Source organism: Leuresthes tenuis, unplaced genomic scaffold, assembly GCF_036924035.1.
Source record: "Leuresthes tenuis unplaced genomic scaffold, fLeuTen1.0.hap1 SCAF_4, whole genome shotgun sequence".
In the NCBI taxonomy this organism is placed as follows: domain Eukaryota; kingdom Metazoa; phylum Chordata; class Actinopteri; order Atheriniformes; family Atherinopsidae; genus Leuresthes; species Leuresthes tenuis.
In genome coordinates, this window is record NW_027325358.1 from 13,855,398 (window position 1) to 13,879,163 (window position 23,766).

The following is a 23,766-nucleotide window of genomic DNA, read 5'->3' on the forward strand; positions in this document are numbered from 1 at the left end:
GTTGTCCGTGCCCCAGTGATGAACTTTCTTTCAAAGTCAATGAGATCTTTTCCTGTTACCTTCTTTAAACCAGATCAGCATCAATTGGACCTGCCCAGTATTGTTAAATATCCCCAAGAGCACAATTGGATGTAAATTGCTGATTTGTATCACACAGAGCGCTTGTGTGGAAACATTTGCATTCATTGTGTTTGTCCTCTCATTTTGTGTGTGTGAGTGTTTCCCTAAAATTCATCACCCTTCTGTCTGTGTAAAGATATTTTCTAAAAATAGCCGTGTATATAAAGACTTGAACACCATATCTACGCCAAAAAAAAAAAATCTTTAAAATGACAGTAGAAATAAGAACAGAGTTGTAGCTCTCACTAGAGTGCAGTGTTTACTAGTTCACCTGCCACAAAGTTTGACCAAAGTGCCAGCGATCAAGGTGCAAGCTGAGGCACAACTTCAGCTCACTAAGCTTTCAGCTGCTGCCCCCTGCTGTTCTGAATGGACAACAAACAAAGCAGCACTACAAGTCAGTATGAGAGAAAACTAATTACTGATGATTTTATTGCCTTTTCATGGGATCGCAAACATAAACAACCTCATACAGTTGCTGTGGAACATGTTTCTATTTTAATGTATCAGGTGACTTACAGGAGGCTTTTTCTGAGGACAGCTGAATGTTGACAGTAATGGAAGCTAACCAAATCATTAAAATCATCAAAGCATTGATCTTAAATACACTCAATTGTTTTGTAGAGGGAAGATAAACTAAAGTCAGTCAACAATTATTGTACATTTGTTACTGCTTATGACTACCTTCATAGTTAAGACAAAGAAAAATACTCATTCCAGGAGCTGAAGTTAAGTTGTTATGTGGATATAGTTTACATGTATGGTGGGGCTGAAAATACACAAAAACTTCATCAGCTGTTGCATTTATAATGCTGGGTTTTCTGACCTTTTTCTGTCTAAGCAATTGCACTCAGACACATGTATGAACACTTGTTCTTCCCCCTTGACGCTGCAGCATTACACTGAATTATTCTTGACCCTCCCTTCCTTCCTCTCCTGATATACCAACAGAGAACGCCCAGGGTGGAGAGGCCAGAGCAAAGGAACTGCCTGATCATCAGCTTCAGACAAACAGAGGCAGAGCAAACGCACACACCCACAAGTCCATAAAAACCTGAAGTACCCAGTGTTTCCTCAGAAGCATTAGTCCGTGTCCCAGCATCAGCACGCAGTAGGTGGGTTTCAGCTCGTCATCTCATCAGAAGCAGATATTCCGAGAGAAAGAAACTGATGAAAGATGTGCGCTCTTGGAAGGCTAATCACTCTGGTTCTGTTTTGCCTCTTTGGCTCAGGTGAGTGAAACAACTTGATTGAGTGTTATGAGAAAGTGTAATAAGATGAACCCGCTCGGTGTAGAAACAGGTGATACAGGAAGAAATCTGAAACAGCGAGTTGTTTTTTGTCTCTTGTTGTTACAAAGAGTAAAATACTTGCAACCCTACAGAGCAGTTTGATGATGGGATGCTAGCATCGCAGTCTGTATTTTCTTTCTTTTTGCTTGTTTTTACATTTTAGGAGCACAAAAGAGGAAAAACTCTAGCTTACAATGCCAAGAACTCAAACCAGTCATTAACAGGTGGCATCTACAGTATGTGCACGCTAAGCAGTTATAAAGAAACTTACTAACTGTATTAAAGTGTTTCACTCACACGTTTACAAGTATTTGTACTTTACTAAAGCATTTCGATTTAATTTAACTTCATGTTATGCTTGAATACATTTCAGAAGGAACATTGGGCTTTCGATTGCTTTTGACCTTGCAGCTTTAAAACAAATCATACTAAATAATTCATGTTTAAGATAGTTTTAATGGACTTGACAACATCAATCTGCTACAGTCTTTTAACCAATAAAATGGTCCATTTAGCATTAATTGTGCTATAATTTTGAGGCTTTATATAAGCTTTTTTGTCATGGTTACATACCTTTAACATTTAGAGTGCAGAAATGATGATATTCTGAATCTTAAAAAAAGGATTTTAATGCTTCTTCCATCACATCTGAACAATGTACTCCAATCCAAAGTTTACATTTTAGACAGTATTTTGCCTGCTTAGATAAGACTGCCTGTGTAAGCATAACTGGAAGCAACTGGCAGAGTGGTAAGTGGGAAAAATAACAATAAATTCTGACAGGCACCATGCCTCCTGTGAGTGAGATCATCTGCTAGGCCAAAGAACAACCTCAGGATTAGGTGGAACAATGGTCAATTCAAAAGAGGAGTAAGTTCTTCTGACTTGGGCAGGGTGTCCTTCCTTCCTCAGAGGAACACACTGGGTGTATTCAGTGCACAGTACACAATAGATCAGCAAAAAGGGTATTATTTCACAAGATGGCAAAATTCAGTTGACCCTTGCCTGTGTTTTGCAAAGACAGGAGAATATGACTCTGCATTTGTAGCTTAGAGTACCAAAGTTAAATACATGAAGAGATGCATCACTGTATTCATGCTTAATATGTCAATCAGCACCAACATCATGAATACTTTAATACTACTTTAAGATCTTTAAACCAAATCGAATACAAAACACCAGTGTGAATGATTTGTCACCTTAGAAACTAACTCCCCCAGCATTCAGGCTGCCCAATCACACTGCAAAAATCTAAAGAAAAACAAAAAGATGCGAAGAATGTCAGGACGGAGGGTGGGGAGAGGAGAAGGACCCAAATGCAGACGCGGTTCAAGCAGGAGGAGAAGGAAAACTAAACTTGTTTTATTAAGGAAAATGTAACAAAAAGCGTGGCCAAGCCAGAACACAAATCACCTTCCCTCCTTGAAAATCCGGATCACTAAAAAAGTTTACAGCCATTATTACCTACACTGACCCCAATATAAGACAGACAGCAAGCGTGGCGAAAATCGTTCTAAAGTTTTCATGAACAAGGTCTTTTATAAAGTGGCTCGAGGTGAGGTGAAGACAGGTAGTAAGACTCAAGTTTGGACTACTTTGGAAAATAAATCTTTTCATTCATTTAGTGTTTACTTTCAAATCCACTCAAAGGTAATCAATATTTCAATGACATCATTCTAACCTAATGGTATTATTCGGGTTGTGTGTTTTATTGTAATTTTTTTTAAGCTATGACACAGTTTCTCGGAGGCAAGACTTCGGAAAAATAACAAAACTGTAAGGATAGACATGAAATACTGAAGGATTGAACTTCAGTTTTACTGAGCTTCACTGTAGAGAAACTCCTCTAATCCAAATGATCTGGAAGGAGCCATATATGCAATGTGTTTATATTTCAAAGTGATTAATTGTGTTTTGCTTCCTCTCCCACTCCCTAACTAACCCTGTTCCCTCAGCTACCTCATCCCCCGTCATTATTCACACACTTGCTCCAGCTCTGCCGCCACAAATTTCACCTCCATCTCCGATGCCAACACTGCTCCTATCCCCTACCTCCCCAGTCGCCGGCAGCTCTGAGGAGTCCACAGAAAGAGCTGAGTGCCATCTGAACATATCGTCCTCCACTCTTGTGGTCAGGTATGGCAGGAATGACTGAAGGGTGGTGGCTCAGTAATTAACAGGTCATTTAACCAGAAACATGCAAATGTGTCGGAATATTTTCTCGCATTCTTTGCTAATAACAGAGACACTCTCATGAGGGTAAATTAAGATGTACACGACAGTAAAAACATGAGGAGTGAAGCTGTGGGCAATACTCTGAGAACACTGGATGTGAACAAAAATATCAAGCTCACCATTTTCCGGCTGTTTCATCAGCCATATTATGCCCTCGACAGTATACTTGTTCTGTTGCCAATACCCATTTAAAATAGTCATAAAGAAAGAAAAGAGATGAGCACTTCAAGGGAAACAGATAGTTTTATTTTTTGCCAAATGTTATTTCCTCCAAAAAGTCGATCAAGCACAAAAACTAGTGTGTATAATGTGGCTGATGAAAAACCCTAGTGTTTGTACCACTGGTCCCCTTTGGATGCTCACTTTTTACCTTTTCTACGCAAACTAAAGGCTTTTTTAAAAAAAAATTTAAGAAGTCATGACATGGCTTGAGTTATCAAGCCTTTAATTTGACATCCTGCGTCTCTATCCGACAGTGTGAACTCATTCATACAGACTTGTCTGAAAACAATTGTAACAAAAAATGTTACTAGGTCATTATCAAATTGATCTGGAAAAATAACTTGTCTGACTTTTACATAAAAACAAGCAAGCTCAGAAAAGTTCTGAAATGAATGACAAGGCTACATGTCTGAAAGACGATGGTGACATCTAACCATCTGTAAACTCTCCCGTCATAGGTTTGGTGATCCAGTCAAAGCTAACTGCTCAAAACAGGGGATTGGGTTTCCTTTCCTTGGCTGGAAAGTCTCACTGGTAAGGAACTAGCCTTGCATACATACCTTTGTGTTGAACAGTGCATAACCCGGAGACTTAGATGCTCAGACCCCAGTTTTTGATGAGGACATTTGACATGTTTATCAGAATTATCATTTCTTATATACTGTTCAGTCTTGAGTCAAAACTGAGTGATTCAAGAAAATATCATTTCAAATGTTCAACAGCTTTCTGATTAGTTTCCTTTTGCAAATCTAGGAAGCTCCTGAAGTAACAATGGAGGATTTTCTGGTCTGGAGTGTGGACAAGATGACTGACTGGAGCATCAAGCCTACATGTTATGCAGCCTCTGACCTGGGAGGACAGTGTGCAAAGGAGCTCTCTTTAATGGTCTACCGTGAGTTAACAGTGTTGTCCTTCCAATATGCAAAAAAAAAAAAAAAAATCTGTGTCTCTTTGGTGTGATTGATCTGTCACTCTGCCTCCACAGAGCCTCCAAATAGAGTCTCCATCAGATTTGTAAATCACACTGGGCCGATGTTTGAGGGACATCAGTACATTCTGCAGTGCACGGTTCATGATGTTGCACCCGTAGAAAACATCACTGTGACCTTCTACAGAGGACAGACCGCACTGGCTCAACTCCAGTCCAACATCACGAAGAAGACACCAGTGAATGAGAGCTTCACCATGAGCATCATCCCCTGCAAAGAGCATAACAGAACCAAGTTCTGGTGTGAAGCCAAGCTGGAACTGGGACCTGATGGACCGCAGCAGCCTCCAGTAGTGAAGTCAGAAAAAATCTCAGCACTTGTACACAGTGAGTGGATTTATTGTTTATTCATTTAAAGTGCACATACATATAAACAAGACTCTCCATTCTTACGTGTAACTATTCATTAATTCATTTTTTCAGCAGATTCACAGCTTGTTCATCCTACAAACCAGCAGGTGAAAGACAGTTTCAAGTGCAAGGTGAAAGGAAACCCACCACCATTAGAGGACAGTGGTAGGTTTTCAAATGCAACTTTATGTTTACACTTTCTCTGCCCTTCCCCCAGAGATTAATAGGTGTTGATTTCACATGATCAAAAGGGGGAAACTGAAAGTCATCCTGTACTTATGAGATCTCTTCCTTTTCCTTAGGGACTACAAACAGCAGCAAAGGATGTTTCTTGTTGGCTGTCCTTCTTGCTCAGATGATTAGCGGTCTGTAAAATAAGCAATAGTGATGAGTCACCTCTCCATACTGACCTTCTGTGAGAACTGCTCATCAGGGAAGACATTGTTTTGCATCTCATCTCAAAATAGATCCAGTTTTAATTTGAACGTCTTTCTGTGCATCTTCATTTTTAACACTCCAGAAAGAAGTGCAAGTAGAAGTAGATCAAGTTATCTTGCAGAGAGCTGCTGATCAGGTACACGTTTTAAGATTAAAGTTGTTTTTTTTTTGCTCATGAAGTTTGATATTTTCAAAATTAATATTACTCTGAATGACATTCATATATAGTTCAGTTACATGCTTCCTTTCAGATCTGAACTTTTGCATCATTTATCCTTCCTGTGTAAATACTGGATGTTCAGTTTCTGGTCTACCACAACAGTGAAAAAAGTAATAATCCTCCCACATTGTTAAATTGTGCTGTTACAATATAAGTTGAAAAGAAACAAAGCTGTACATAAAATAATACAAACAGTTGAATAATGTTGTTAACCAAATTGAAAAAGGGAAAGAAACTAAGATGGCTGTACACATAAGTTGTCAATACCAATGTGACTTTCAGACTGTACATAATTTTTTAATAAATATGAAAAATTTACCTCAGTGGGTCTGTATCAACACTAACTTAATATATTAATTTGCTTCCAAGCAGTTTGACTGTGCGATATTTTAAGTGAAAGAAAATAATTTATATGTTAGACCTTTTTTTTAGGTCAATACTACAAGGTCATTTTTCACAAGCGATAGTTAACTTTTGTTCATTCACATCTCAAAGCTTTACTCTCTAAACAGATTGCTCTCCTCACTGCAGTCGTGTTCCCTCAGGACTGCAGTGCATGTGTGAAAATGTCTTAAAGAAATGAGGTCCTCAGAGTTGGATGCATTTTCATAGCTGAAACAAACGGGTAACTCAAAACTAAGTCTAGCAATTGAACAGCCATGTCCTATACCATACATAGATGCTGCCAACTCCTATGGACTTTGACCACTATAGATAAGACATGCGAGTGGGAGTGTTCAAACAGTTCCAGGTCTTCTGTACCTCTACAAGAGCGTCACAAACCCCTTCATCTTTCTTGTACAACATGTTTTAATTCTCCCAATTAAGTATTTTGCCTCAGCCAGTAAATGTTAGGTTATAAAAAAGACGACACTTACTTGTGGTCTGTAGAAGAGTGGTCAGTGTATAGTAATGTCAGTATCATCAGCGCCAATCAGAACCTCACCAGGACCCTCATGCATTTCGTCTCCGCCCTGCAGCAGCCCAGGGAAAACCACCCCACACATTCTCTCAGGGAAATCAACTGGGCTGGACTGAGGAGGAGGAGGAGGAAGAGGAGGACTGTTGGGGTCCAAACCAAAGCGCCAGTGTTTTGCAACAGCTGCAGCCAAGAACTCATGGGAAAGTGGGAGACTTTGCTCACGAGCCAGTGCTTCATCAGCAAGAATATCAAGAAGTGAATGTGTTGGAGCAGATGCACCGTTGACTGGAGGTTTGTCTCCATCAGAAGGTGATGAGGAGTGGGCACCAAACTCCACTTTAATGTCACCCTTTATCAAAGCAGCACCCTGTTTTTCATCACCACCAAAAGACACACGGTTGGGCATATCTGAGCCCTCAGTGAGGACAAGATCTGTTCCTTGGAGGTCTTCTGAAAGTGCTGGAATTCCCCGAAGACTGTTGAAGCCATCTGCCAATTTGGAAGCACCGCTGTTGGAAGATGCCCCCTTTAAACACTTGGTCTTGGTCACTCTGAATACACAAGAGTTTACAATGTCAGTTCATGCTTATAAGCTACATTTTAGCTGGAGCATCATTCACAACTGAACTCACGGTAATAAAGTTAAGAGACCCAACCATTTCTTGCTCTCCCTCATCAGGGCCCTGAAACAAGAAAAGTTGCCAAAGGGTATATTTACATGCATTTAGGAGAAGAAAACTTCTAAATGTGTAGAAGTCAGGTTTTTTTAAACTGCATACCTAGATTGCATCCATCCTTTTGGCCATAGTGGTTTGACCTCATTGTCTAGCAGGGTTTTAAGGAACTCTTCAATCTCAGGGCCCTCTTTACCTTCACTTTTACATTTGTTCATTTTCTCCCTCAATACATGACCCAAGCACTTTCTGCATTTGGGAAAAAATATATATATTTATAGCAAAGTAAGTATCTCTCAGATTTCTTTGTTTCATGAGTGAAATATGAACCACAAAATGAATGACCTAATCTCCTGATTCCATTTGAACAACTTCTTTGGACCTCCTTTCCTGCCACCTTTCTCCTCCACCTGTTCCTCCTCTGTTGCCCTGTTAGAACGAGAGTTCCAGACAACATTAAGACCAGCATAATGCACTTGTGCTTGGCAACCACTTACAGAAATGAAAAAGATAGAATTCTGTTTGGTTAAATTCATTATATATAAAAAAAAAAATTTAAAAAAAGTAATGGGACTAATTTATTCACCTAATGAGACGCAGGTGACAATGACAAAGTAAACTAACAAAACACATCCCCTTAAAATAATCCAATAATAAATGCTGATGAACGTACTTTGAAGTTTTGACCTGTTCATATGCCTGGCAGCTTTCACTGAAACATGCAATCTGCTCAGGCATCGATCTTCCAATGGCCTCCTTGAGTTTCTGCAAGGGATCTTCCACACCTGGTGATTCTTTCTTAACAGTTAAAGAGCAAAGTTACATGCAGACATCTTGAACATCTCATACTGCAAGCAATACAAGCTGAACACTCAGCAGCTCACTCACCACATGTGTGATTAAGAGTTTCTTTACTCGTTTGAGGAGTGTATCTTTGCTACAGGGCAAGAAAGATGACAGATGTCTGTACACCTTGGAGCGGAGCTGGCCACCCTGCTCCTGACACTGCAACTCAATACTGGATCAAGACACAGTGAGCATGAAACAATATACTTGGACAAAGTGTTCAGTGTGGCAGCAGGTTGAATAGATAATCAAGTAATCAGTATGGGCATTAATCCCCTGGTCTGCCTCACTCCATGTTCAAGTGTCCTTTAGCAGGCCGCTGTTCACGCTTTCCATTATCAAAATATTCTTGTCAGTGACCACAAGAGTGAGCCACGGTAATCAAATTCTAATTTGGGTACAAAGAACTAAAAAGTTTATAAACCAATAAGTCCTGGAGTGTAGAGAAGGCACTCCTGATCTTATAAATGACATTTAACATGATTTGAACAACTTCTGGTGTTTTTAAAATGGGTTCCTAGTGCAATCCTGGTTCAAGATGAACTACATTGATTTCTATGTACAGTGGGATAACTCACTCGAGCAGGATTGAGTTGATATCTGGATTGAAGAACTTAAGTTTTGACTCCCCCTCTGATATCTTAGCAGCCTTTAAAAAAAAAAAAAAAATAAGAGCAAATTTAGGGTAAATGTAAAAATTCTCAAAATCTATCTATTCACAACAACTGAGTCTATCAGCATATGTGCTGATATTCTTCACCTCAGTATTCACAAGTAACAAAATCTTACCACCATGAGCTTTCTAATGCTATCCTCCAGGCTTTGGGCAAGTCCCTCTGGCAGGGGGGCAGACTGTGTTGATGTAGAACTGGGTCTGGACAGGGCCTGGGTTTGCTCTGGATGAGGCATTGGCTGATAGTTGGGCTTTGTATTCAGAACTTGTGCCTCTGCATCAGGCGAAATGTCAAGCCGTGTCTGATCATCTGTCCTGCTTTGAATCGGCTGCCTCTCTATCGTAGTTTGAGGAAGGGGTTTTGGTGACAAAGTGTCTTCACTGACATCTAATAAAGAGTCCAAATCAATATCAAAATCCACTGTGCTGGCTGCTTGGATAAGAGCGTGGTCAGTGGTGGAGCCAATCAAACTGAGAAGAGGGTCAGTCAGTCCTGAGCCGCCGCCACCACCTGCATCTGCTGGGAACAGGGAGGGTGCTGCGGCACTTGTAACTGCAGCAGCCTTCTCCATCTTCTGCCATTCCTTTTCTTTTTCTCTTTGAAACTTTTTCAGCATGCTGGTGACACTCAATGTCTTAACAGCCTTTTTCTTCTTTTTCATCTTATTCTCATCATGTGGTCCAGACAAAGTTCTGCAAGGTAAACACAATCTTATAGGTGAATTAAGCCAAATGTTCACACCAACAAAACAAGTTATAATTTGTTCAGCCTCACTTTGGCTTCAGATCTGCGTCGCCTTTCATTTCTCCACTCGCTCTGCACCGCTTTTTCTTTGGCTTATCCTGTTCACCATTGAGTTTACGCTTTCAACAATTAGTTGCAAGGCATTAGGTGTTGCATACAGTTTGAAAGGTCTAAGACTGGAAATATACTTGCTGTTTCACCTCATGTAAGAAACTATCTCGCACTCGTAAGTGCTCCTCACATACTTGCCTGTGTAGTACACTCGTTACCAGAGGATTCCACCCCTGATCACTCAGACCAGATAAAGCTGCTGCTGGATTTACAGGATATAAGTACAAGCATTCAGGTGAATGGTAACCATGGCATCAATAGAAGAGGTCAGCATTTTGTTGATCTTAAGATCTCCACAGAAAAAGCGACTGCGGCGGTATCGCAGATGCTATACGAGAACCCTGAACCAACTCAGTGGACAATGCTGATAATGGCAGTTATGTCTCACTCGTTCTGACAAGGAGAGAGATTGATAATCAAAAACGAGCCCTACACCCCCTAGATATTGCAGCTTGTGTACCCACAACGTTAATTTCTGAGGACGAGAATGCACCAAACAAACGCAGGATATGCGAGGCAGCCATGATAAACATGAATGTAAATGCAAGTATATTTCCAGCCTAATAATGACATCAAATTGTGGTGAAAACAGTGAATTACTTAGAACATTTTTAATACCAAATCAACGCCCTGAAATTGGCAAAAAGTCCATTTAAAAGTCATATCATTGCACTACTTACTTTTGTGGGCTCAAATGTTCTCTCTGCTGTCATGAGGGCATCGGTCTCTGTATCAGAGGCCTGGCGGAACTGCAGCACGCCTGAATTCACATAGAATCCACCAAATTTGGTTGTGATGGAGGACGGCACAAACTCATCATACTAGAGATGAGCCAGAGACGATGACAACATGAGTAACAGCTTGCATAAATCTGAAACATATCCAGGTCAGTAAAACTCATGGGAACAAGTTTTACAGGAAATAATTTAACGGTGCGTCTTCGTTTCTAAAATGTTGCATTCACCATTGGAACAGCCTGCATTTTTAATTTTTAAATAAACATTATTGACTGCCCCAGCAGTGAGAACAGCTTAAGCAGAGAAGTTCAAGTGGTGAGTTATGTAGATGCTAAAAAGGTTAAAACCTCTATGGACAGCAACCTAAACAGCAGCCTTACGCACCAACATCAGTAGAAACCTGTACCAAAGTGACGCTGGAGAAACCGACCAATGCCTGCGTTAAATGTAAAACTGGACTGCTCTAAAACCATTTTTTCTAAGAGTCCAAGTAATTCACCGAAGATCTTTCAGCTGATCTAAAACACTGCGGGCAAGTGTAAACGAGACAATTAGAGATCACTTTTCTCCAGTTTTGGCCTCTCTACATTGGCTCCCTGTTAAGTGTAGAATAGAATTCAAAATTCTTCTCAATACATAAAATCTATAATGGGCAAGCTCCTTACAGATCTCATTGTTCCCCATGACCCCACAAGAACACTTTGCTCTCTTCACTGATTTACTTGTTGTTCCCAGAATTTCTAGAACTATATTGGGAGGCAGAGCCTTTAGTTTTCAGGCTCCTCTCCTTTTGAACTGCTATCTGACACAGATGCCCTCTTTGCTTTTAGAATCAACCCTAAAACATACCACTTTGAAAGAGCCTAGATTTAATTTATTGACATGCCTGTGAGCCACTTCTTTTAATGTACGTGCTTTTTAAATTTTTTTAAATTATTATTTTATTTGTCATTGCCAAAAGACTGGTTCCACATCTTTGAGTAGATAGTAACTATAGTAACAATGTTGTAGCAATACAAAGGTGCCGCATCATACTGACTCACAGCCTCAGAGTTGTCAATGAAAGAATCCTCTTCATCATAACCGTACCCAATGTCAATCAAGTCCTGAATGCGGTCCTTTTTCTTAGGTTTGCCAGCCTGCAATGAGAAGATTCCAGAGATTTTTTTTACCGTTTGAAAATGACAACATATTGAAAGGTGAGGCAGGGGTTACATCCTGAAGAGATTTGAGTGAGTTGGCAAAAGAGCTACTCACATATTTTTCCTCCAACTTTCTTGAAATGGCAGCAATTTCATCAGATTCGTCCTTTTCTCCCAGTTCAAGTCTACTCAGTTGAACATCATCATCGGTTTGGTTGACCTTACAATGTCAAGGTTCACATCAATTAGATCTTTTACAAAATGACAAGTAAAAAACAAAAAAATAGGAAGAAAATGGTTTTTTTTGTATAAAGTAAGACGACTTTTTGCATCCACGAGAAATTCTCTATAATCGTAGTTTGTAGGTGTTCTTGGTGAAAACAAACGTCTGAGAGGATTTCTGACATTAAATAGACAAACATCTTCATAGAGGCAGCTTCTGTTGCCTGAAGGTATATTTGTCAAATGGAAAGACATCAAATGTAGCCCCACAATAACAGTAATTTCTTATCTTTAGTCTCTTAAGTCTACATGCTGTTTTTTTTTTTTAAATCCCCTTTACACTTGCTGGATCTACTGGCACGGTCAGAATTTAGATTTTAGCCTGGTGTCAAAACGTAAAAAGGATTAGTTTATTATGACAATCAAGTTTTTTTTCTCTCCTTTTTATTTTTTCGTAAACAGCTGCAACCTCCAAGTTAGTCCTCACATCCCATTCAACAGTTTTCCCACCTTCTTATCAACAAGCTGGCAGTAGTTGAACTCAGGAAAGGTCCGCTCGTCGGGCTCAGTCAAAGTGAGGACGAGGCGGACTGTCTTTGCGTCACTGAGTCTGATTGAGGGGTTTTCTTTCGCCTGCAGAACACCCGAAGAAGACCTTCGGTCCGAAGCGGGCCTGTCACAAAATGAAGACACACCACAGCTCAAAGTGGTCAGCGGAACTCTCCGAGATTCAGCCATTGTATCCAGGTTTACACACAGACTCTGTGATTTGAGTAGAGCGAGACAGGAAAGGTTTAATTAACCACAAATTGATGCAGGTGTGCGCGTCACGTGACCCCCCCTGTTCTGCTGATTATTTTTGTCTTTATTTTATCTTAACATGTATTATCGTTGAGTGTTGATGTTTTAAATGTTTACCTCACAGCTGCTATGGCAGGCCTATCTTCCTGTTTTTATTGCGCAGCTTGCTAACCACAATTAATTTAGGTTTTAAAATGCTCATAAGAGTTGTATATGGCTGAGAAGATGATTGGTTGGGGTGTTCTGGTAGTTCTTGGTTTACTGTGTCGACTCCTTTTGTAGTGCAAATTTTGACGTGGGCTTAAATGAGGCGCCATAAACTATCCTTCCATTATAAGCCAGATATCTACTATTGCTTAAAGTATTAAAGTAGAATTGTTCATTTTAGCCTTTTGACAGAAAATGCGCTGTAAATTTGTTGCATGAAGACCTGCGCTGTATCTCTCTGTCCACAAGAGGTCGCTGAGGATCCGTGAGAACTTCGTGGAAGCTGAGGTATTTCAAGGGGAGTTTATTGTGCGTACACATGCAAGACAGGCCCATAATGCATGACAAAGTAAACAAGTCAGGTGATTCACCAACCTACCATCCGCATGCACAAGTTATTTTCAACACGATGAAATGCTCTCCACGTTAACATTTTTATATATAAAAACCTAAACACCAGAGATAACTGTTAAATGGCATCTTCCTTTAACTGGACTCAAAACCCTTCAGTTTTTAAAAAAAAACATGTTCGATGGGTGCAAAAATGGTTTTAAACGACTATAAAGCTAATAAATAAACAACCTTTCCATTTTGCCCAGATTTGCAAAAACAAATGCAGAGGGATTATTTGTCAGAGGTTAAGCCCTGACTGCAGTGTATTTGTAAACGGTGGAGTTGAGGAAAAAAAAAAAATCAAATTTGCAAATCCCAGACTTTTTCATGCCGGCTGCACTCATCTTGCAATGAATTGACTTTGACAATTACAATAATTGGATAATTGCAATCTGTCACCATACATTTAGTGTTAGCCTATGAAAAAATAACCAATTCAAACCAGATTCCCTCCACACACATGCCCCTGATCTGCATAACACACATGGTACCCCACTTTGTAATTATAAATGAATTTCACGGTGTGAGGCTTTTAATGCAAATAATATGGAACCCCCACACACACACACACACACACGCTCTTTCCAACAGGACTGTGTGTATTTGTGTGAGGATGATGGAGTGGGTGTGTGCATGCGTGCATGTGTGTGTGTAGAGGATCAGATTGCGGACAGCTTTGTTTGACTAGCCCGTCCTCTCAAACAAGTTAATGGGATGGAAGTTATTTGCCTCCCTAAGCTGGAGATGTGAGGTTGAACAGAGGAGTTGAGAAAAAAAGGAAAAAGAAAGCAGTCAATAAGTGTGCGGGATACAATGAACAGGACAAAGACAGACAGATGGAGACGGCAGGGGTAGCCTTGGTCTGTGTGTGTGTTTGTGTGAGTGTGTAGTGGTTTGGTTAGTGACAGGGACCCCATCAGTGCTGGATCAGAGTGGGGAAATTGGAGGACAACGTTGGAAGAGGGGTGCGGGGGATAATTTAAAGTGATCGGGGAGGCGGTGTCCCAGAGGTGCATAATTTACTCATTCATTAACTAGACCAAACAAGAGCCAATATTAATTAACTCAATCCTCATGTCTCGCGCCCCATGAAGCGCGTGCTTTGTTGTCAAATGGTCACCACATTCTTGGACGTGCAGGCTTTAAAATCAGGCCTCGTGGGCCAGAGGGTGAAGGAGGCTGTTCCGAGTCATTATGTGCCCGAGAGCAGATTTTTATGCTTTTGAACAGAAAAATAAACTGTGCTTGTCTCGTTTCTTTATTCAGACTTTGCTGGTACACATTTTCTTAAATTTCGCAACATTTTAGAGGTAAATGTTGTCAAATCGTCAAAAGGGGCTGGCATTTGATAAAGACTAAATCACAGTAATGCATTAAGAACAATATATATAGCTACATTGAAAATGGCAAATATTTATAAGAAAATAGTTGTACTTTTTATGAAGTAAATAAATTCTTTTTGCTTATACTATTTTAAATACTTATGGGTATTAGTACTTTTTAGCACCTGACCTAATTCAAGTAGCAATGCTACTGATAATTATCATCATTATCATCTATGGAAAGTAACTGCAGGAGCCCCTGCTTTTGGCAATTTTAATTGTACATACTGTAAAAAAAAAAAAAAATCAACAAACAAATAAAATGTAATGTATGAAAATACTTATTTTATTGTTCCAGGTTAATGTGGACATGCTGTATTTACATTTCAAGTTTACTCTACTTTGTTCTACCACTGTCTGCATTTCAGTTATGCTTTTAGCACTTCTTCTATTGTTTTAGTGCTTGTTAGATACTTGGGAGGACTTACACACAACACATAGGAATGCAAAGCTCCTGAGATATAATGGGATATAATCCACCAAACAGCATGGGTGCTAATAAAAAGTAGAAAATAAGCTTAGCTTTTAAAAAAAAATTTGCTACACAATTATGTGGTAATGATAACATTCCACTGAGCACTATGTTTAGATTTTGGTATTGCATATGCAAAGCGTTTAAGTACTAGCCACTCCACTGATGCAGATGAAATATGACTAAGATGAAGAAGAGGAGACTTCATAAATGTGAAAAAGATTTTTTTCTTATCAAATATTTCTGTGTCTCCCCCACTGGGGGGCGCTCCCCCACTGATTCTGGCTCTGCTGTCAGGCCCTGCTAACTCTGATTAAGGTTTAAATTGGCTGAATTTAATGAACGTTGCCTAATTAGGCAGGATAACAGCTTTAATTGATAAGTAATTATTTGCCGCAAATTGTTATTAATTCTCCAGCTCTGTCGTGTAATGTACCAACTCTAAACCCTCCTCTACCCCCCATAACCCCCTCTCCCATCCTCCCCTGCAGCATTTTTCTATTTATGTAAACAAGCAGTAGTAAACAATTAGGCATATGTTTGGATGGGATAATCCAGAGGGTATCATCAGGCTGTGCTTGGTCGACTGGCAGTTTAAGTTAAATTATTCGCTCTTACTGATATTTTTGAGCTTTAATTGTTTTAACTGTTCTGTCATGTTGGCTCCGAGCCATCAGCTGCACACCGTCATATCTAGGCAAATAACACTGGAAGAGATACAGTGTCAAGTGGTTACTTCCATTATAAAGAGGACTGAACCGCAATTTTGAGGGCTTTTTTTCACTCCTCCACCAGAGTTGTATGAACAACACTGATGAACTTGTCATAACTTGTCTGATTATCCACATTTACTTGACTCATTTTGACTATGTGTTGTACACTCAACATCTATCCTGAAGAGGGCCAATGTACTAAATGTTTTTATCCATTTGCAAAGCCCACCTGCCCATGAATATTGTGTAGGATTATCACAAGCAACTGAGTCCAGAAAAAAGTTCAGTATGCACAACATTTTTTCTTAGAATACCACATAAAGACCACTACATTAATCAGACACTACTATCTAGAAATGTGTTTTAATACATTTTTAGGATGTTGCAACATCATAGATTCTTCAAAATTTGCTTTGGGAATACATTTTAAACCTCAAGGAGTTCACGGATGTGAAATTTAAAACACTTTCCTTAAACTTTCCCATTGCTACTCCCCTGGTTGTCAGTCTCAAAACCCTCACAAACAGAGGATTTCCACTAAATTAATTTAGGGATGCAAAGTCAAAGGACTTCAATAATCTTGTGCTTTTGGTGGTCAGGAGGATCTATATCCTGCCCGAAATCTTTCAACATGGAAAAAGACTTTATGAAACAGCATAAATGCTAATTTATGAGGCAAGAAATTGTGTCAGTTTTGTCAAGTTGAAGCCCAAGTGTACAGTACTTGCAAACCGGTGACTAACAATGAGCTGGATAATTGATTGTGCCTTAAACACAGCCTTAAAACCACCTTAAATGTAAATCATCCTATATATGACTGATCAGGCATTGTACATTGTTGACTGCAGCATGCGAGTTACCATGACTGTTTTTGAAAATAGCTGTTGAGGATTTGGGAATACGCACTGACAATATATTGTTATGTACGTGTAGCTATGTTTCTGGTTCTTGAACTAGCTCAGAAAACTAAAGACGAGTTGTGATGTAACTGTTCACAGTGTGGTGAAAGATCCCCAAAAACAGTGGTGTCTGTCAATATGTACAAAGCCGTGAGTTATGGATTATGGGGCAGATTAAAGAGAACATAGATTGGCAGTCAGACTACCTCCTTAGATAATTAACAGTGAAAAAACAGCAGACACACACTGTAAAAAATTGCTTTTTCTTAACCATTTAGTTAATAGTAGGTCAAAGGCCCATTTATCCAAACATTAGGGAAGTGAGAGTACTTGAGTTCTTAATAAAAGCTTTTGGATTCTAGACACTTAGCTAAGAATTACAGTTATCACCTGTGTCATATTATGTCTGTCAAACGGGTCGTAATGCAGCAGTGAGTTCAGAAAACAAAAACTGAATCAAGTGCAACAAAAGAAGGGCCTTGGTTTCATACAGTCATTTTGTGTCAGTGCTCACGGGCCACTCTGAATGAGCTATTCATTAAAGTGATTTAACTGAGATGCAAAATTTAAATGAACTTGCTTTCTAATTAAATCCTTCTTCTTCATTTATAGAGCAGCTTTGAGCTGAGTTCTTTGGTGGCAGTATTGGGTGGTGAGGGCTTCCCCCTCCTGCTCCCTCTTCCTACACAGCTTCATTCTCAGCAGATGGTTTTGTTGGGCTCCAGTAGCCAGCCAGTGGCCCAGTAGGCCTATCCATTTTTCCTCTACATGCACTAGTCCATCAGATCCCACCCCGTTCCCTCCACACATGTGCGCGCACACACACATACGCAGACACAAGCACACAGACACAAGCTTCAAATGATCACGAGATGAGGAGGAGAGGTATTAAACATGCTAAATGTGCATGCAAATACTTGGAATTGGTGCATGAAAAATTTTACTCAAATTACTATATTTTGAAAACGTTCATTTGCATTGCGGATTTCCCTGCGGAGTGGGGGGGGTTAATTAGGTCTATTTCCGTACAGCTTGTGCCAAGACAGCCAAGCCAAGGAAAAAGGCGCTGGGCTAAGGAAAGAGGGGGAAGGAGAGGGATCAGACTCACTGATAACAATTAAATGACATTTTGGACTTTATCAAGCATCACATTTTTATTTATTTATTGGCATAATAATCACACATTGGTAAAGGGCGATAAATCAGTTTTAATTGAAATGGATGAGGAGCTTTGCCTTTTGTTATACTCAATTTTTAATATAGCTTATACAGCGAGAGACTTTGGCAGACTCATTCTAAAGGCATGAGGTTTAATCTACTGAAAAAGAGACGTGAATTAGAGAAAATAGTTGTGCAATTTGCATTTCCTCCCAATATTCTATCAGAGGCACAATTACATTCATAATTAGATTGAAGAGAAATAAGTAATTGCGTCGAGAGAAGGTTCAAATTGCACTGGCCTTGAAATGGGGTCTTTCTTTATTTTCAAATGATCAAAATTTCATTTTTGTTTTAGGGAAACAGATTTCTGAGAGGAAAAAAAATCAAAAAGAAATAAAACACCCCAAAAACATCATCTATTTTCCAGGTTGAAGTCTGTACAAAAAGCTCTGCAGGATCAAAAACTACCTCCCAACAATTAATTTAGATTAGACTCTTAATTATCAACCAATCGACTAAATAATGGCTGACTTCATTTCGGCGAGTTAAAAATTAACTCACAGCCGGTAATTAAGTAATTACCTCTCCACTGCTTCACCTTAGTTTGCTAATTAAAAAAAATAAATGACCTGATTCCTCCTCTCTGGAGGCAGATTCAGGGTTTGGTGGCTAAGCAGAGATTTTCATTAATGTGTGTTGTGACCTACAGGGTCAGAGGTTTATCTTTTTCATATGAACCATGTCTAAAATCAATATAAACTTAGAATTCCCATGCGCCAGATGAGTTTCTTCTGAGCTGTGTTTTCATGTCTTTAAGTGGATGCAGAACCTGTATTTGGCTGTTGATGGCGTGAATCACCACATGATACGAGAGATGCAGCGTTTCAGCTGGTCATGCTCTCTGTCTCTGACTTTTTGAACAAAGAAAATTTCTGATAGAAAGACAGAATTTATATGAATATTTTAATCAAGTGCACTCCAACCTGACCTTTAAATGCTGATAAACTTTTTCTCTAATTAAAGGGATAGTGCTTACTTTTTTTGTTGTGTGACATACTTATGAGTAGTTAGTAGCTCACTCTCTGTTGGAGAAGCAGGAAGGCGTCAGTCTAACAGCTAATGAGAGCAGGGACCAAAGAAGAGCAAATTCAGTGAAAGCTATTGTAGATTTTTATTACAATGTATCAAGATTGCATCAGATTGTTGTTTACTTGTCATCGTTTCAAACAATGTGTCTTTCTTATCAGCTGTAATTGTAATGATGGGAACATGGGAATTCATTTTGATCAATGTGAGCTCATTGACCGAAGCACCATATTAGTGCTGCAATTGTCTGTTTTCACACAGCAGGTTCATTAATATCCATCACTTTAGCCACAAATTAGGACAAGTACTATACAAGAAACCCAGGCTTATGGACATGATGAATCTTTGAATCAATCTGAAATAACAGATAAGATTTCACCTGGATTAATGACAGCGATCCTCTGATTCTCACAGAAATTAAACATCACATACCTTGAAACCTAAATGATGGCAAGTATGCATTTGGAGTCACATTGTATTACTCTTGGTACCACTGGAGCAAAAACTTAAACTTGTTGGTGAGTAAACCACTTCATCTTGGGTGAAGACGTATAAAAACAATGTCCAGATATCAAGGAGGAATAAAATATAGGATTTTCATCCTGAAGACTGAAAATAATATTCCTTGTGTTACTTATAGTGTTTTCATTGTGTGTTACAACTTTTCATCTTCCTTGCTGTTTGAATAGATTTAGGGAATAAAACTGACTGGTCATGGCTTGTAAACAGTAACAGTTTGGGTTAAAACACACCATTTGACAACTTTAAATGTTAGACAGCAAACCTCTCCCTTCAGCAACAAGCTTCCTCAGAAATATTTCAAATCCATGCAATATTTGAGTAGATACAGTAAGCAAAAAATATCAATCTCACATCAGAGGATCCACAAATAAGAACTCATCTTGGGGGCCATGAATATGAAAATCTGCAGAAGACATCACAGCGTTATGTCAAGTCAGGTCAAGTTACATTTATTATTATTTTTTTATTTATTATCCCCAAGGTTGAATTTGGTTTACAGCCAGCAGTAATACATAACATAAAACAGTAAACATCAGTGCATACCAACACAGATTATACTTAACTATTGTCATTTACAAGACTGATGACAGCAGGAATAAATGAGTTCCTGAACTGAATCATTCTGCATTGAATGTATCTGAATGTATCTGTGCCCTGATGGAAGCAACACAAACTCACACCTCAACGGATGGTTTGGGTTAGCCAAGACAGATCTGTTGATCAGGTCTTGTGAGGATGATCCAGCAATTTTGCAGCACACATTTCCAACACCCTGCAAGCCATTGCCAGTTTTCAATCTGGACCTCATTAGTGGGCTAGCTGACTGACTCCAAATACACTATCCAAATACACTAAACATTAATTTGTGTGTTCAGTGTGTCATCTGATTGTTTTTAACTTACCCCGGTGCACATAATGGTTGTCCCTAATGGCCCTTCAAGAAACTGCAGGACTCAGCAATGGGAACTAAGCAGCAGGAAGTTCCCAGTCGCAATGCTGTACATGCATGCTGGTCTATCAGTTATCATTTTTTAGAACGATTGATCCAGTGTTATAAGAACCAAGTGGTTTGCTGCTACACTGGAACATTTTTTTATACAAATTGCTACTAAGCTTGCTTTACCAACAGTATTTTTATGTGTGCAATGAACCTAAAGGGACCCTCAGTTACAGACTGAACAGCCCCAGGCCAGGTTCATTAATATTAAAGGCTAAAATCAGACTCCTATGAAGTGCTTGTGTATGTCCCGCTGCCAGTTTTAGATCATAATTAAAATCAAGAAATGATAAAGGAAGTGAGAATTCTTTCAATCTGACACCTTTGAAGGACTTGTATTCGCTCCAGTGCCAGTTCTGTGATCTGCAGTCTCATTAACCTTGTGTTGGAAAAGGTCAAGAGGAATGACAGGCAAAGTGATACGTCTCTGCATTGCATTTGTGTCTGTGCTGTCAAATCAGTCATTGATTTGACCAAAATATGAACACATATAGTATTCTTCTTTAGAAAAAAGTAAGTACACACTTGTCCTCGGACACTACTATAAATTCATGTAGCCATGTTTGCCCACCAGTCACAACGGCTTGTTGTAATTTTTGACCGGTTTTCCTGAGAAAAAAAATGTTTAAATGTTTCCTCCCGTTCTGCCTAATTTCTAATCCCTTCGACTATTCCAGCATCCTTCATGTCTTTTAGAGCCATTCTTCAGTGGATTCAATGTTATTCTAATTATCATTATTTTTCAGAAAGACAGGCTTGTGGACATGATGCAGAATTCAAAGTTAAATAAATCAATAAAAGCTACCCTTTACTTCCCCAATGCAGTTCAAATTCAATTAAATTCAGACAATTCATTTGTTCCTGTGGGGCAATTAAACAGAACAGTTGTTAAGACACATGTTAAGGTAAGTACAAGTAAGCAAGTACTAAAAAAAGCAAAAAAGTTAGGTTAAAAAAGAAAATGCGTAAAACAAACACGAAACACAAATATGTAAAATGCAATGGATGAGGCATGAGGTGGAAACAATATAGTAGCATGGTTTGTGCAAAATCTTAGGCAGTGACACTTTTCACGCGTAAAGTCACTACCAGGATAAAGGCACAGAAGCAACCTCAAACCATGATATCTCTACCACCATGCTTCACAGCTGGTATGAGGTTCTTTCCCTGAAAAGCTGTCTTTGGTCTACACCAAACTCATCAACTGTTACTGCGGCTAAACAACTCTATATTCGATGAATACTTCACAGCACACTGTTCCAAAAGACCAGATGCTACTTGGATAAATGTGTATGGTTTCATGACTACAACTGTGTGTTTGCACAAAGGCAGAAATGTGGATATGCATTCTTTTCGTCCAGATTTATAAAGTCTTTTGTACTGTACAAATGGTTCTCTTTTAAATATGTCAGTGGTTGTGACATTTTACACACATGCATAAGCCTAAATTCCACTCCAATTTATAGCCATAAATTGATGCGGATGCTACCATAATGGAAAAAAAACCCCAAAACATTGTTTGCATTAAAACTGAACAGACATGAGAGCAGAAACACAATTTTACCAATAAGGCAGCTGCTGAGGACTTTGTTTCACATCAAACACTTTTTTTATGGATTTCCTGAGGTCACCATTACCAAATAAACTGGCAGGTATTTGAAATCTTCATCACTTCCTCGTAGATGATTTTCTACACAGTAGAATCATTTACTTAAAAATATCCTGACTTTTTAAATCCCTTGCCAGGTATCCAGTCCACAGTGTTTTGTTTATTTCTTTTCTTTTTGTTTTGCTCAGATCTTTGGTTAGTAAGAAGACAGATTCTGACTATGAAGGTTGTAGTCATTGGCAGAACCTCTGATTATAGTTATATCGATTAGAAAGTATGAGATATCAGCTCACCTTTTTGGGTGACTAACATATTTTATAATTTAATTTTAAATATGACCATAACTTGTTGATTTGATATGTAATTCACTTGAGTATACAGTCTTCATTGCAATGTATTTAAAGAAGAGCAGTGTTCGTTTCCCAAGGGTAGTACTTTTCACATGATAGTATCTTAATAAATAAATTATTTTGCTCAGTGGCTACACATAAATTGTCTTGTCTCCACTCAGTCATCAGCTCATGAAAGAGGTTTGGTCTTAAATCTGGGGATCTTGTCCAACTCTTACAGGACCTCTGGTGATCACACTGACCAAATTAAAAATGTTTTCAGATGTAGTTCCTCAAGATATGCTGCTTCAGATCTTAGATGACAATAGCTTTAAGTTGGTTCACCTCAGTGGGAACCAGTGTTTTGTTTTGGTTTTATCTTCTCTTCCTTGAGTGTTGCTGCCTGCACAGAGAGATGAGAGAGGGGAGGAGGGCTGCAGGCAAAGCAAACCGAACCCTGGCCTGTGTGTGAGTCGCCCATCTTATTATCAAGTTAATTAAAGCTAGCATCTGACAATGTCGCTCGTGCCCAGCAAAAAAAGGAGGAGGAAGGAAGAAAAGCTCATTTAAATGCTGCGGTCTCCAAGGACCTCATGTCAAGGGCTGCTTTTCATTCAGCACTGCATGTGTTTGGCTCGCACAGCCACTGGGAAAGTGGAGGGAGGGGGCCTTTAAAAAAGAAAAGAAAAAAGCTTTTATAAGCAAATGACAAGAAGGCGTTGGAGTTTGATGTTCAGAAATGGCAGCAACAAAATAAATACACATCAGAGAGAGCAGCAAAGAAATAAAGAGGGAACAGAGAGATAGAGAGAGGAATGACATGAAAAGTGCCTCTCAAGCCGTTCAAAGTTGCTCTGAGATCGGGGAAAGGGGGTTTATAACAGCCCGGCAACCAGCCAACATTAAAGAGTCCATTTAAAACCGAGACATTGAAATGCAGAAAGCCTGCTCGTTTGTGGACTCAGGGTCAAGTAACGAAGGGATTATATGGTTCTTCATAATAATATTAATTAAACAATTTACATGCTAATAAGGTAACAATTATCGGAGCTTCTGGTGAAAGATTCAGGTTATTACAACACGCCAATCCCAGGGCTACGGGTCACAGGCAGAACAGCAGAGAGAAATCTCAACTCAAATTAACATTCTGTCAGCTCCAGAAATTGGATAAATAAAGTCGAATTAATTCACAGTAATGGAAGAGGGAGGGGAGGCACTTATTCAACCAGCTCTGATTACCATTCAGTATTCACCAGC

The 23,766-nt window shown here is 39.2% G+C and overlaps 2 protein-coding genes across 3 annotated transcripts; one reads left to right on the plus strand and one right to left on the minus strand.

The window, feature by feature from the left end:
* The first annotated feature begins 1,101 nt into the window (after nucleotides 1-1,101).
* LOC140305025 (intercellular adhesion molecule 2-like) lies at nucleotides 1,102-6,142 on the plus strand. 2 transcript variants are annotated; one of them, XM_072383805.1, is made up of 7 exons: nucleotides 1,102-1,352; nucleotides 3,368-3,548; nucleotides 4,328-4,403; nucleotides 4,623-4,761; nucleotides 4,855-5,184; nucleotides 5,281-5,373; nucleotides 5,511-6,142. In XM_072383805.1, the coding sequence occupies exons 1-7, from the start codon at nucleotides 1,298-1,300 to the stop codon at nucleotides 5,579-5,581; spliced, it is 945 nt and encodes a 314-aa protein (XP_072239906.1). In that variant the 5' UTR covers nucleotides 1,102-1,297; the 3' UTR covers nucleotides 5,582-6,142. The 2 variants fall into 2 exon arrangements, with proteins under 2 accessions (XP_072239906.1, XP_072239907.1); XM_072383806.1 differs by having other exon boundaries at nucleotides 5,284-5,373.
* A 623-nt stretch (nucleotides 6,143-6,765) lies between these two features.
* Nucleotides 6,766-12,676, minus strand: LOC140304879 (ubinuclein-1-like). Its single transcript, XM_072383687.1, has 13 exons — nucleotides 12,449-12,676; nucleotides 11,832-11,936; nucleotides 11,618-11,713; nucleotides 10,518-10,658; nucleotides 9,757-9,845; nucleotides 9,098-9,674; nucleotides 8,887-8,957; nucleotides 8,312-8,480; nucleotides 8,136-8,260; nucleotides 7,808-7,891; nucleotides 7,568-7,711; nucleotides 7,421-7,471; nucleotides 6,766-7,339 (listed from the first exon to the last, which is right to left on the minus strand). Exons 1-13 carry the CDS (start codon nucleotides 12,674-12,676, stop codon nucleotides 6,766-6,768), a joined length of 2,454 nt encoding a protein of 817 aa, XP_072239788.1.
* Between the last annotated feature and the right edge of the window lie 11,090 nt (nucleotides 12,677-23,766).

Excerpts from the sequence above, each read along its gene's own strand:
- LOC140305025 (XM_072383805.1), top strand. The coding sequence starts at position 1,298 with ATGTGCGCTCTTGGAAGGCTAATCACTCTGGTTCTGTTTTGCCTCTTT. Across the intron at positions 4,762-4,854 it reads GCTCTCTTTAATGGTCTACC|AGCCTCCAAATAGAGTCTCC; the intron begins GTGAGTTAACAG and ends CTGCCTCCACAG. Across the intron at positions 5,374-5,510 it reads ACCACCATTAGAGGACAGTG|GGACTACAAACAGCAGCAAA; the intron begins GTAGGTTTTCAA and ends CCTTTTCCTTAG.
- LOC140304879 (XM_072383687.1), bottom strand. The coding sequence starts at position 12,676 with ATGGCTGAATCTCGGAGAGTTCCGCTGACCACTTTGAGCTGTGGTGTG. Across the intron at positions 7,892-8,135 it reads GAACAGGTCAAAACTTCAAA|GGCAACAGAGGAGGAACAGG; the intron begins GTACGTTCATCA and ends TCGTTCTAACAG. Across the intron at positions 7,340-7,420 it reads GGTCTCTTAACTTTATTACC|AGTGACCAAGACCAAGTGTT; the intron begins GTGAGTTCAGTT and ends TTGTGTATTCAG.